This window comes from Ascidia mentula, chromosome 5 (assembly GCF_947561715.1).
Source record: "Ascidia mentula chromosome 5, kaAscMent1.1, whole genome shotgun sequence".
Taxonomy (NCBI): Eukaryota; Metazoa; Chordata; class Ascidiacea; order Phlebobranchia; family Ascidiidae; genus Ascidia; species Ascidia mentula.
Window position 1 is genome coordinate 5,537,039 of NC_138570.1, and position 14,280 is coordinate 5,551,318.

The 14,280-nt window shown below is 40.9% G+C and overlaps 2 protein-coding genes across 2 annotated transcripts; both read right to left on the bottom strand.

Moving 5' to 3' along the window:
• Nucleotides 1-235: 235 nt before the first annotated feature.
• LOC145902763 (SCO-spondin-like) lies at nt 236-9,339 on the bottom strand. The gene is made up of 26 exons (XM_082990863.1): nt 9,062-9,339; nt 8,442-8,655; nt 8,141-8,276; nt 7,757-7,872; nt 7,548-7,698; nt 7,134-7,256; nt 6,933-7,041; nt 6,421-6,609; nt 5,872-6,028; nt 5,565-5,749; nt 5,036-5,160; nt 4,620-4,787; nt 4,259-4,395; nt 4,082-4,188; nt 3,837-3,981; nt 3,624-3,775; nt 3,270-3,438; nt 3,052-3,189; nt 2,645-2,780; nt 2,490-2,587; nt 2,029-2,145; nt 1,705-1,876; nt 1,375-1,520; nt 659-780; nt 477-559; nt 236-360 (listed from the first exon to the last, which is right to left on the bottom strand). The coding sequence occupies exons 1-26, from the start codon at nt 9,337-9,339 to the stop codon at nt 236-238; spliced, it is 3,798 nt and encodes a 1,265-aa protein (XP_082846989.1).
• A 323-nt stretch (nt 9,340-9,662) lies between these two features.
• LOC145902764 (P-selectin-like) lies at nt 9,663-14,005 on the bottom strand. Its single transcript, XM_082990864.1, has 5 exons — nt 13,984-14,005; nt 10,881-10,938; nt 10,687-10,811; nt 10,168-10,372; nt 9,663-9,885 (listed from the first exon to the last, which is right to left on the bottom strand). The coding sequence occupies exons 1-5, from the start codon at nt 14,003-14,005 to the stop codon at nt 9,663-9,665; spliced, it is 633 nt and encodes a 210-aa protein (XP_082846990.1).
• Nucleotides 14,006-14,280: the final 275 nt, after the last annotated feature.

Here is a 14,280-nt window from a genome sequence, read left to right on the forward strand (position 1 = left end):
AAATGTAAATCGTGGACAGTTACAAAGAAGCACTTGGAATTTCGCGTATATTAAAGCTCGGTAAAGTAACGTTACTCGTGTACCCAACATTTCAAAGCACCATAACACAACCATTTGGTTGAAAATATGTAAATATGTACCTTCTCACTAAAATATTTTTTTTACATGTGTGTGATGTTACTGACTAATTTTTCGCGGTGCTATTTCAAGTGAACAATCCAACAAAAACATTTTTTTAAAGAAGCAGAAACGAATACTCACCACACATATTGTCGTAAAGATCATCGCACAAGGCTGGTGTCAGTTCAGCAGGTTTAAACTGGAATCCGCCGTATTCTGTCACGCCGCCAGCGAAGGCTCCTAAATCCCAAACATAAAATTCGATAACTAATTTCATACGCGTCAGTTAAAGTGAGTTATGTTGTCGCTGCAGGGAAAAAATATGCTGTTTTTTTTTGTTAAAATAGCAGTCATACCCATAGACGAGGACATGACCGGTACCAAATATTCTTTTTCACAAGCGAGCCCAAGACAGTGAACGTCGTGATCCATGCAGTAACTAAAAACATCAACGTGTATTCACAACAAATACGAAATAAGTAAACGAAATATAGAGATAGCAAATACAAGTAAACGAAACGTTGATATGAACGCTCACCAGCTTCTACACCCGTCAGACATGGAATCTATCTTTTCTCCGTCCGAGTACGCAACACCTTCGATGACCTTGCACACGCACGAGTCGACCGAAAGACAGACCTCGCCGTCCGCACTTGAGACCTTAGCAAAGCATAAACAGTGCAGATGTTTTTATTTCACTATACACACACTCCGCAATATTCTTTATATGGCTTTGGTGTGGTTCATTGCTTCCCTGTTTTTTTTTTATAATCGGTCAATGTGTTTGGTCGGGTGACGTATGTAACAGTTATCTTTTTCATAGCTCGTAGCGCCATTGGGGGTAGCCTATATATGCCTTATTGAAAAACCGTAAAAGTGATAAAAAAGTAAGTCGTTCTTTCCACGCAACACGTCCTTCGCGTTACTGGCACGCCAACATATTCTCTCCCCTTAAAGAAAACACATTTGATCACTAAAGGCGTAAAAGAGATGGCGATAGAAACATGTGTTACAGTATCACATGGCCAACACGCCTATAAGCAAACGCTTTAAACAATCCTCAGAGTGGTTGAATATAGCCCACATACGTGGTGTATAACGCTTGTATTTGACCGGACGCATTTAACTGAATCCCCAAAACATTATATTGGTCGCTTTCAAAATCACTTTATTAGCCCACAAATGTGTCGTATAAGCAATGTGTTCGAGCTTTACAAACTAACACAAGTCTTTCTTTTGCAAACTCGCCCTTACCAGTCCGTCACCACATCCACAGCCTTCGACACACGAAAACTCGCAGGTGTTCTTGATCTTGCTGTACATGTTGTAGTTGGTACAGGTCTTGGGGCAAGCCGACATACACGGGGTGTAGTCGCGATTGGCACCCATACACATGAGAGCTGAGGAAAACAGAAAAAAACATTACATCTGCACATGGCGGGACTTACCATTAAAGCAACGTAAACAAGCCCTTTCTATTACAAATGCCAGGTTCATACTCAGACAATTCAACGTGCTTTTGGTTATTTTTATTCGTGTTCTCTTGTCCTTTCCAACATTAGGCGGTAGGCGTTCACAACTTACGACAGAGACTCTGCGATCTCCAGTACACGTGGACTCCGTGTCGGTTGCACTCCTGGGCGTACGCATGAATGGCTGTACACAGACATTCACAGTCACCGCCCGAATCACAGGCACAAGCGTCGAATACACAAGCAGAATAGTAACTTCGTGGGTTTACTAAAGTGTGACAGGCCTGTGGAAGACATTGTAATTGGCTTAGGATAATTGCTCATGACATGTTTACAATCGCGCAAGTACAAACGATTTGCTCAATTAGGAGCATTTCAATGAAAAGCTAACTACAAAGGTTTGAATATTAGTTGGTTGTTTATATTCTAAACGCACCTCAAACAATTCTCCAGTAAGGACGGCGCACTTTCTCTCAGCCCAATACTTCCTGTGAGCGTTTACACCACACATGTCCTTTGGTACTTCTTCGGCATGGCTTCCGTTTAGGTAAGTCTAAATTAACAGAGTTTAAACCTTACTTAACGCGTATAAATTTAAATAAAAGAAAAAAATGGTCAACCATTTCTCGTTAATGGATTGACAAAATATACGTAAGACGCTAGTTTGGGCAAACGGTCGGGTGCAGCAATTTATTACATAAAGGCTGTGCAAATGCAAAACCTCACGTCATCCTGAAGGTACTGAATAATTGTCGGAACATACTGCATGTTCAGTTATACAACCACCCAAAGAAGGTGGCATTAAAATAAGCTTAACGCAGGCCTCAAATTTTCGTGAGGTGCTTTTGTGTTACTTGGCCACTGAGCTCAACAAGTTAGGTGAAAGTTTACTTTTACCTTCCAAGTGTTGACAAACGAAATTTCACTGATCTCAATCATGTTTTGAGGATTCTTGAAGTCGTTGTTTTCATTGTCATCAAAATCTCCGCAAAGACCTGATAAAAAGTCCGATGTCTTACTTAAAAATTTCGTCTTTTTTCAAGTTTCCTTACCTTCCACATTTCCCTTGTGCTCCGGATCAAGTCTCACCATCACGGTGGTGCCCTTGTCCCATTGCAGAGTGACTCCAATGTCTTTCGCTTTTACAAATACCCACAGGCCTACATAGGTAACTTCAAAACTGCCCACCTGCGGCATGAAAAATGTTTATGGATCTAATCTAATAAATAGAAAAGGTTTCGGCAACTTTCCCTACACAAAAGGTTATTGTCACACTTTGTTTTGCACAAAACGCGCACAATAGTGACACAATATCAATTATTCGACTTTGCTTAATTATGTCCTGCACATATAAAAGGCCTTGCCACACTATACTCTTGCAATAATAAATGAGTGTCCGAATCTGTTGCTTGTATTGCGGTGGTTATCCATTCTTTAATTTAAAGTAAATTAAGTTAACCTTTTTCTCGGCAATAGCTTTCCCGCGAACGAGTTCGACGCTGTTTTCCTTCAACCTATCGCCATGGTTGATGGAGAATATCACGCGTTTGGAGCACGTTCCACCTTGGCTACCGCAACCGATATTCTCAATTGAAATCTGTCCAAATAGAGGAAAAAACACGTTAAAAGCGCCGACCCTACAGGTTCCGCATGCAATGTAGTTGAAATCTCGCCTACCTGGAACGCATGTTCGCTTTCTTCAGTGGAACGGACGAAAGTGAAAACGTTGATGCCGTGAAACTGGTATTCCTTGCCATCGAAAGTTGTGTAATGCGATTCGCCGAAAGCTCTACACATTCCCGCGCATTCGATTGTATCGCAGGACCACATTCCAGAAAGGCAACGACTGTCATTAAGCGCAAGTAAATATAACCGGCAATTACGGACACAACATGGTAAACTAAAAAGGTATAAACTGACAAAAACATTCTAATAAATCAAATGCTTGTAACGGAAACACACACAATTTGATTGATTGCAACACTTGCATATCGAGCGTGTATATAGGAGTATGAACAGAACCGGCCTTACCAAGTGTTGCAATCCTGTTGCATCACTTCGTTTTCTTGGTAGCTCCTTCCGCCATGGTAGCATGGACAGGATTTGGGAGTGACGCACTGGTTACATGTCACATCCCATACGAAGCCGTCCGAACACTGGCAGCCAGCCACACACCTCTCAATCTAAATGATACAATTCAAGGTGCTGGTTATAGAACTAATTCTCATGTAGAAGGGATCAAACCTTTCTGTTGAGGGTAGGTAGATGCATGTTGGTGCAAGTCCTGACATCAGGCTTCATGCAGCTTGTGAATTCCTCATTGAGGCTACATTTGGTCGTGACAGGGCAAATATTATCGGTACACGCCCATTTGCCCCTGTGGCACTCGCTGTAAACACATATATTCACCGCTTTTAGTAACACGGTCGGAATAGCAAACGCCAAAGCATAACAAACAAGATACGTGGTAGTTTCGCACAGGCATTTACCACACGTTGCAGTCCTGCATTCTGGATTCTCCAGCTTGGTAAATGACCGCCTCGAACATGCAGTCGCATTGTGCTACTGCCACACAGTTCTCGGAGTAATCGAAAACCTGCCCATGGGGAACAAACGTTCAGCAAACAGAAACCAGATAGGGTATAAACGGAGAGAAAGATATGTACCTGGCCATCTGGACAAGTACATCCTGGAACACATTGCTCTTCGCAAATGTAGCTGGTCTGCAGGGATCCACAAGAGGAACCACAGGCGTTGGCACATTCCTTGAAAATAGTGCCAGCTGGACATTCGATTTCGTCGGCTGCAAATCCCGTGTATTAGTTTCATCACTTTTATCAATAATAATTTACATCATTGTTAGTAACATGAACGATGTGGAATGATGTTAATATCAATTGTATATCATATCGTATACTCGTAACACTAAACACTAAAAATACAGATTACAGCAAACTACCATAAACGCGCATCAAAAACAAGAAATTACACGCCACAAATTTAAATACTCGACAACAGCAAAGTTACCACATTCAGTGACGGTACTTCTCCAGTTTCCAAGTACAACCCCGAGCTTGGCGCAAGCCATCGAGTAGTCGGCAAGTGCACGACACTGTAGTTTGGTGTCTTCGGCGGAGCAGATGTCGTCCATGCATTGCGAGTAAAACAGCTTGTAGTTGACCACATCGTGGCATTCTGTGCAATATTTATTTCTTGAATTTCAACAAAAAAAACATAAACCATTGATTCTGCAAAGACCAAATGGTTGTTTGACTATAGGAAGGTTATTGCTTTACAGTCCACACATAGAGCATATTCGTTCTACAACCAAACGACATGTGAATTTCCAAAAGGTTAAAACTGTGGTTATATTGCGTCTTTGACCGCAGTAATGATAATGAGTTGTCGTCAATAGAATGATTGCAAGAATCTTATGTACTTACTTGTAAATGGAGCGGCGGTAATCACTTCACAGCTTTCGCGAGCTCTAGCTTTGAACGTACGTCGAATATCACAGGGAGCAGCAAGTATTATTGGGGTATCAGGGAACATACAATCTCCCACAGCCCTGATAAGCAAAAGATAATTCTGTGAGTTGCATGCAGATGGCCACTGTTTCGACGTATAAAGTCTCATCAGTGCAGCTGGCATCACTATTGGTGTTTTGCCGGCCAAACGGCAAAGACAATTCATTAAAAACCAAAACAATTCAAAACTGTAAACCAAAACTTTGCTTTCGATCAAATACTTTTTTCCATGCCACGCTTTGGTTTCGGACAAGAAACTCATAAAAAATATAAATTCCTATTTTGCAGTCCTTACCGGAGGACGAGGTGAAAAATATACGACATAACGAAAAACTGCATCACTGCGAAAGACTGTATACGGTAGAAATTCACGTAAACAAAGGCCGAGACCTTGAACATACTAACAAAATTGCCAGAGGAGCTTTTGAGTTAAGTAGAAATTCACCATTCGTCTCCGAAATCGTTGGCGTTCGCAGCCAAGTCTCCTCTTGGCGTGAGGAAATCGTCAGTGGTTTGAGCGTTGAAATTTCCACACATTCCCGCCATCTTTGAGCACAGGTCAGGTTTTGAGCGAATGTAGATGCTGTCTTTGCCGTCGAAGAGGATCGTCAAACCGCTGTTGATGGTGACCTGCAACATCAAAGTATCGCTTAAAAACCAAAACTTCTCACCACTGATGAATTCAACATGCAACAATTAACAAATTTTTAAAACAAAACCTTCATATTCAATTCACTTTATGTGGGGATTACCTTGAACCGGTGAGTTGTGACTTTTTCCATGGCGTAAAAGTAGTTGTGGTGTGGAAGGATCACGTCCTTGCCGTTCACCTCAACCCTGCCGTTATGAAGAATCTCCGCGCGGTCACCGTTAATCATCACTTTCAGACCACGGTCGCAGTTGAAACCTCTGCAGAGTCGACATCACCATGACAAATATTCACATTTATAAATTTTAAACAAATTATCTAAGAGCAAACCTAAGTCATTTGTCTTTCAGTTGTTTTAGATACATATATTTCTATACGAATAAGCGTTGTTTTTGGTGATACTGATGATGTCGAATTATAGGCGAAATATATATTTCTAAAACAACTAAAAAACAAAGGACTTAGGTTTGCTCTTAGATAACTTGTTAAAAAATCAGATACCAAGTTTTTGTTACCATAATACTGTCGGGAGAATCCCATACATGTTTTAAGAGTTATAATTTTAAATTAATGAACTTGTTTTTCAGTTTCAACCAACAAAGCGACGTTGGTTGTGAAAACAGAACCTCAAGATGCAATGAAAACCATTTACGTGCAAGTGTTGATTAGTTGAACTTCGAATGCGATATCCTGCATTCCCTCGCTCCTGGCCAGTATGTAGTTGCATCTGCCGTTGAAATCAAAGCTCTTCCCATCGAACGATGTGTAGTGGTTACCCACTGCCTTGCACACCGAGTCACAAACATTCTTCGTGCAAACCCAACGTCCACGCGCGCAAACGCTGTTTAAAATATTAGTATAAATTCCTGTGATGAGGCGGTGCATTCATGCCCTTAAGAATATGTCTAGAATTAAGTTTCAAAAATTATACTATTTGATATAAAAAGAATTTAAAACTGTATGCTTTTCATCATGTGGTTAAAATAATACGAATTTTTATACTACTTCATAAAGCGGGCACTATATACCCCACGCTGGAAAACACATTGGTTTATTTCTCGGAAATCAAATCGTTGCAATAAAACAAATGACCTATATAGATTATTCTGTTACTGATTTAATTTGCGTCTTTGGCGGTAATTACAATAAAGTTCATATGCATACCATCTGTTGCAATCCAATCTGATCTTGGATCCTGGCGAGTACTCTTGTCTGCCATACTGGCAAGGGCACTCATAGCGTGAGACGCAAGTTCCGTTGTGGAGATATTGGCCTGCGCACAAGATACTCATTGATTGTGGAGTTGTGGCAATCATCACAACCCTTTGGAGTTATGTCATGTGATATTTATGTAGCAAAGCACACCTTCTGGGCAGTGGCATCCCTCAATGCAGTGATCGTTTTCGCAGTTGTAGCTCGTGTCGTAGCAGGTTTTGGGACATGACGAGCCGCAAACGTCGTAGCACAGATTATCCGGACACGTGATGGCTGCAAGAGCACGTAAACTTGTAAACAAATGTGCACAAATCATCAGAAATCACCTATCTTTAGACACTTTAAAAAACAACAGTACTTGTTTGTGCACTGTTTTGCAAAGCGACTGACATTTATATTTGAACGAGTTTTCGCGAGCTTGATCTCGCTTCCTCGGGTGCTGCAAGATTTTGCTTATCAAAACAGTGCACCAGCCAGTACTATATAGTTATAGACCAGAGACTGACACGGCGCATTGAAGAAATTAAAAAAAACAACAGATAAGCATTTGTATGAAGCACTTACCGCATCTTCCCTTTTCGCGCCAATCAACGATCACTCCGTGGCGGGAGCACTCGCGGAAGTAGGCAGACATTGATTTGCACACTGTGTCGTCATCTCCACTCCAACAAACGTCCTCCTTACACGCTTCGAAGTATGGCGCCGGGTTCACAACCTATTATAACGCTTTCAGTGAACATTTTGTGCGTGATTTTGGCTGACAGTCGACTCACGTAACGGCATTTTGTTTCCATGATATACTTGCAACCTTGCAGCGCCTTGCCGAGGATTTTTTTCGACTCCGGAGTTGCTTTGGAACAGAAAGTTTTGCTCTCCGTCTTCTTGCAGTCTGAAGGGGACGTTGGTGAGTTTTAGGGAAGGAGGAATTTCTCACTTATCGGTAATTTAATCAAAGAGAATGAAGCGAGCTTTTTGCTCTTTACTGGGAACGCAACCGAAGTTTTGTACGGAAAACACTTTAATAAAAAGATTGCTAAAAGGTACCAAAGTGAAGTTACCATATCTCATTATGTTTAACATACTCCTAGAATATATTCTTTAGGTGCTTAATCTTTCGCCAGAGAGAATAGATAGATTTGTGCATTGTGTTGCCTTACCGCCCACAGCCCACGATTCGACAAACTCGATCACGTGCGTTGAAATTGCTCCGTTCTTCTTGGTGAAGTCATTTTGGTGATTTTCATCATAGGAACCACAAAGACCTTGTGTACGACGTTCTTGATCCTCGCCCACCTTAGTACGATAAAAGCTTTGTTTGAATCGGAAAAAAGTGCAAAAAAACTTTAAAGAAACCAGTTAAATTATTTGAAGTTTAACGAAATCTTTACGTTTTCGCCAGTCGTGGGCAATATTAGCCTAAAAGCCTTTTCCTATTCCCGAGTAAAACAAAACACTTACTCGGATGAAGACTGATTCGAGGCCGTCCCATTTAACATAGAGATCACTCTCGGGATCTCGCACCACGATGAAGTCGGCAACTCTCTGGATGAGGACTCCCGACATGGACGCGGGAAGAGCAAGTTTCGATTCATCCACGAATGCTCCTGGTGTTCCGTCAAGTGGGTCCGACTTGAGCTCAATTTGCAGATCGCCAACATAGATCGAGAGACTCCTGTTGGTGGAAGTTTTAAATGTGTTATTTTCTATTATTTTTCGCGACCATTTCAGGGTGTGCTGTGACGTATCAATCGCGAAAGGTCACGTGATGAAGCAACAAGCAGTGGAACGTACAACGTACGTCACAGAACGTGCAAGGCGGCATTAAACGAAAGGGATTGTTCGATTACAACGGTTCCGTGTAACGCGGAAAGGACATAACTACAAGTGTTCTTCAAGCCTTGTGTTCCAAAAAGTAATTTAGTGTACCAGCTTTAGTTGGTACAAGAGCTACTTTGGAATCATAAACATTTTCATGGATGAAAATCAAACTGCCAATGCAAATTGTAATATAACTTTGGTGAGTTTTGCACAAAAGCACTGCTTTGGTTTTAACAAATTACTGACAATGGTTCGTATACCTCTTGCAACCGTCGGTCATGCAACCGTGCTCGTTGTGCAAGTGTACTGTGAAAAAGTGGTCGGTATCCTCCACCAACACGTAACTGCAGTCACCCTGGAAGCGATAGACTGTTCCATCGAAAGTGCGATAGTGATGTTGTCCCCACGTCATACAATAACCGGTCTGCTCAACTGGAACGTTGTCGCGGGTGTAGATGCCGGTGGTAGCGGCGAGGCCCACTGGGTCGATCGGATCGTCGGTCACTGAAAGATACAAGTTGTAGAATTTGGCTTTCATGAGTTGAGTTTTAGGTTTCGACGAACAAACTTAAAAAAATGAGAATGCTACCTTGGATATTAAAAATCCAAAATAACTCACAAAGATTGACGGACGATCGGCGTCAGCATAGATAACACAATTTTTGAATTCTAAAATTTGCTGTTTGGAAAAGTGTCTTTTTTTAATGATTGCTTTTCTGTTTTTTCGCCGCGATCCAACTGCATTATTTGATGTGACATGGCTGCTACGTGGACAGTAAAATTGGGTAAGGTTCAAAGCCTTTATAAAACATTGAACACCAAAAAAAAAAACTCAATAGCGAATGCTGCAGCTAAGAAATTTTATTCAATTGAAATTAATTTGATCCCAAACTCCAGTAAAAACTTACGCATGCAACTTGGCCTCTCAAAGGGCATCCATTTTCCCAGTGTGCAAGTATAGTAGCCATCCTCTGGTTCATCAACCAGGGCATAGCCAGTCTTACACGACGGTTGGCATCTATGTTCCTCATCGACTATGCGGCAATTGATGTAGCCATTCACTGGCGCTTCCAAGTTGTTGCAGCTGTAGAAATTGAAATTTAAATAAAAGCTATGTAAGTTTTTAGTTGTACTGGGATATAGTTTACTAACTGTAGGCTAAAAAGCCTTTAGAACTTTTGGCATAAACTGTTGTATATGTACGCTGTTTTTGAAAAGATAAACGGAATTTTCCACATTAAACATTGTTGCATTACTCTAAAAAATGAAGACAATTCTTTCGCACTTTAACAAAAACAAAAGCAACACATCAATCGAAATGTAACAAAAGATACTGTCAGCGATTTACAAGTTCATAGTTACCAACCTTGCCTCGCCGAAAATACAACTTGGAAAGCGGTTCGCTTGTGGGAGGGAGGGCGACCATTCGCCGTTGTCGAGGTCGCACATGTACAAGTGCGTGTGTTCGGTTCTGTAACCAGCGTCACAGCTCACTGAACACAGCATGTTGCCTCCGACCTTCTCACACTCCACGCTGCCTTGCGTTGGGTGTTTGGCCTCACAGAGCGACTCTGGAGAAAAGACAGTGATCATAATTTTGTTCAAGAAAGGAAAACAACTCATTTCCTTGCTGTAAAGAATATTTGATTGGATTGTTTGGCCTAACAGTGAGCTTGAGTGAGCTTGCAATAAAAGTAATTGCTGGACATAGTTTTGCTTTGTCCGCAAGAATATGTTCATGATACATCAAAAGGGTGAAAACCTATTGCTGCACGAAATCGAAATGTACTAATAACAATTTCACCACCAAGTTCAAGCTAATGCATGTCAATTGAGAAACATAATGTAACTTTTATGTGCAACCAGGGGTGACTACAAGCCTTACTTTTGCACGACGGAAATCGCTTTCCCAGTGACCAGTAGCCATCGATGAATTCGTTTACGATCGCTTCACCTATGCCCGCTCCGCTTTTGAACATGAATCCCGACTTGCATTTGGCGCTGCAAGACCTACATCAAACAAGAAGTAAGTTAGGACATGTATGTTGCTGTTGAGAAGAAAGTGGATTATGGACGTACGTGATCCCATTTATTGATGTACATTCCACCTCTCCATTGATTGGTGGCTCAAGGTCGGCTGTTGGAGCGTAACAATAATATAGGTGTTAAAGTGGAATAACTTGTTTAATAAATGTGTTAAGTGGACCAAACTTAGAAAGACTGTATTTCAGGTAAGTAAATATAGAGTATTTGAAACTATGCTTCAGTTAGCTATAGGTAGCCATTTTGTTTTCAGACCATTTGGTACTTCGTCTCGGCGCACGCAATCAACGCGCTCCATCGAGAAACTTCGTTGTGACGTCACAATAATCATATCGCGTTGAAGTGGGAACAAGTGGCGATATAATAATTAGGGTCGCCAGGGCAACGGTTCTTTCGAAAACGATTGCTTCGACATTGCGTAACAATATTTCCACGTTAATAATTGCACAATTATCGATTGTTTTTTCGCACAGGATTTTTGAGGAAAATAGTTTTTAAATATTTTACACAATATCCAACCATACTTACGTCCTGGGGAATATTTCGGGGGGTCGTAATCCTTAGCTGAAAAATTTCCACAACAGGGTTTTGAATATGTAAGGACACGTGCAATTTTTAAAAATAAATACGCCAGTTTCGGCAAGATTTTGCATGAAATTTTTTTTGTATAAACTAATTTAAAGTTTACAAACTTTTGTCAGAAATAAGTAATAAACCACTTGATATAATAAAATTTAAAAAAGAATTACAAAAATTCGACTCACAATTTTCGAAAGCGGTGCTGCAACAAAATAGAGCGGCGTTAGTAAAACACATAAAAACATTTACAACGCTTTCAAAATAAACCATGACATGTGGTGAACAAAAACTACATTTCTAATCTGCCTACCAGCAATATTCGCAAAATTAAAACAGGCAAAAATGAATCCCATACCTGTGGGGAGCAGCTCCGCATAGTAACAGTAGTGATAAGGTAATGGCAGGAAATGCCATGGCGCTCCTTCTGCGCTCCTTGTATCAGTTGTCCTTACCGCTATGCCGTATCTGCTTTCTTGTGTTAGCCACTCAAAGCAGCAATAAGTCGCTTCCTGTTTGGAAGCTTCTGTAACCGAAATCACCCGGTGGGCGAACTTTTATACCCAAGCACAAGGCGGATGCCGAAAGATCCGGGTTTGCTTTCATAATTAAACGCGCACTTCGATATCAACTACAAGCAGGCGACCCACTTTAACATGTAGTTTGGATGGCACTTCGATATAAATGTTCAATGGTCTTACCAAGCGGATGGAGCGGTAATAATATCGATTCCGGGACGTACGTATGTACAAGGACAACTGCTATTTCCTAGTTATTAATTAGGCTTCATTATCAGAGAGCAGTTTCAAGCGGATTCAGGCTATTGCCCATGACACTTAAGACCCTTTCAAAGCGAGCCTGAATATAACTAATGTTTATGATGAGCACCACTGTTTATTAGCGACGATGACACGTCCATCTGCCTGCGATGGTGCTTCATTCTTCTCTATCTTCTGTGTCCGGGCTTGCAACGCCAAACCGGACGGCTGGAAGTTCACAAACATGTTATATATCCGGTATATTTGAGTTCATCTGAAATCAATTGACGATTCGAGAAACGAAACGGAAAAACTAGTTTGAGCCTTTAACTATCTGCATACATCGATGATTCTGATGTGTGATGAAAAATGTTTTGTTTACATCATAATGTACTTCGCGTCCGGGCGCGCGATTTTTGTACACAAATAAATCACAACACTGAATTTAAACAAAACAGCCTGTTCCATGATTTGTTTCCACCAAGCGGTGACGTTAATGCGAACGTGCAGACGTGTAAGGAAAAAGGGCCCTTTAAAAACCTGGGGCAAGAAACAAAGAAATGCGATAAAAGAAGATGAGGCAGTTGTAAGAATAGAAGGATTGTGCAACGCAACCAGAGCAAAAACTGTCTGACGTAAGTTTGTGCTCCTGGTAAAAGCGCATTTGGTTCTTGTTTGCAGCTTGCGCGGCACTATAAGAGGCAACGCCCTGACACCAATTATCCGTCTGTCGTGTAACATACGTCACAGAAATCAGTGTTTATATTTCGTAATGTTCCGTGTGCAGCAATGCACAAGTTTTGCAAAATTCCATACTGCGACCCATATGATAAACTCATCGAATGTTCTCGAGTAAAGCGAGTCATTTAATATCCTGTTTACCATATAAAATGTTATCACAAGATACGAACTCGTGTATTACACTAACCATTTCAATGCGTCCCAGATAATACAAGCAGGAACAACTTCTTCCGATAGTGAACACCAGGTGTGAACCAGTTGGCTCCTAACGCAGCACACGTGAATCACCTATTTCCGGTTTACATATAATCTCGATGTGTACTGTATTTTATGCTCTTGTATTATATTGCTTCGACCGTTTGGTGATGTCACGTGAAATTATTGACCAATCAGCTCTCATAATGGAGAGCGTTAAAGAGCCCAGTTTGTACCCGTAAATTCAGTCTAGTCTTCGCCATTCTATACGCTGACATTCTAATAACGTTGTATTGAAAGTGTAATGTACCGTTTTAATGGAATTGGTAACAGTTATGATTACAATAATTATTCGGGTAGATATCCTAGTTCTGGGTGCTTTATAGGACTGGGTAGAAGCAGGTTTAACAATCGAAGAGACTCAATTCGCGCTCAAACCTGCTTCTGCCTCGTTCTCAAAAGAAACCAGAACTCGGATAGCCTCCCGAGTAATTAGTGTATTCAAAACTGTTACCAGCTTCATTTAAACGGTGCATTACAACTTTTCAGTCGAAAACATTCGATAGGTTAATCATTTGGGTTGGAATTTGCGACATATTAATACATCTGGTAACGGGCAAATGCATTATGCAATACTTCTGCCATGCTGCACATGATATATTACGCAATATAAGCACTGCATGGTTTATGTGACGTATGTTACAGTATTAACTTGCGGTGTTCAAGATTGGAAACGCTAGTCAATTTTTCACTATGAGAGTAGTTTTTTACACCTCATACAATTTACAAGAAAAACTAAAACATCATTAGCGCATAATTTCCTATACAAATGCCGTGAATAGTCGCCCTGGAGTACATCTTTAACCCACCTGCCAGAGCCTCGCTGTTCATTGTTTAGGATTCATATATTACGTCAACACATAACTTCCTAATTATCATAAAGTGAAAATCTGTGTGCCTGCTAGTGTAAAAGCTAGCACGGTGCTACAGTCAACAGCTGCACTGACGAGACCTTGCAGATCGAAACAGTGTGTACGCCCTTCCTGCAGGTCTCAATCAACATAATTTATTTTTGTTAATCTGCAAGTAAGTTACCTGTAGGAGATTTTGTTTTCATTTAAATATATTCCGGCATAAAAACACCTTTATTTAATGTCGGTCTGCTA

Bases quoted from the DNA above. Each gene is read 5' to 3' on its own strand.
- LOC145902763 (XM_082990863.1), bottom strand. From the start codon at position 9,339: ATGAAAGCCAAATTCTACAACTTGTATCTTTCAGTGACCGACGATCCG. The intron at 6,029-6,420 runs GTAAATGGTTTT...TCGACTCTGCAG, and splicing joins CAACTAATCAACACTTGCAC to AGGTTTCAACTGCGACCGTG. The intron at 2,781-3,051 runs GTTAACTTAATT...TTCATGCCGCAG, and splicing joins AAGCTATTGCCGAGAAAAAG to GTGGGCAGTTTTGAAGTTAC.
- LOC145902764 (XM_082990864.1), bottom strand. From the start codon at position 14,005: ATGAACAGCGAGGCTCTGGCAG. The intron at 10,939-13,983 runs GTGGGTTAAAGA...ACGCTCCAACAG, and splicing joins GAACAGCGAGGCTCTGGCAG to CCGACCTTGAGCCACCAATC. The intron at 10,373-10,686 runs GTAAGGCTTGTA...TCTTTTCTCCAG, and splicing joins GCGATTTCCGTCGTGCAAAA to AGTCGCTCTGTGAGGCCAAA.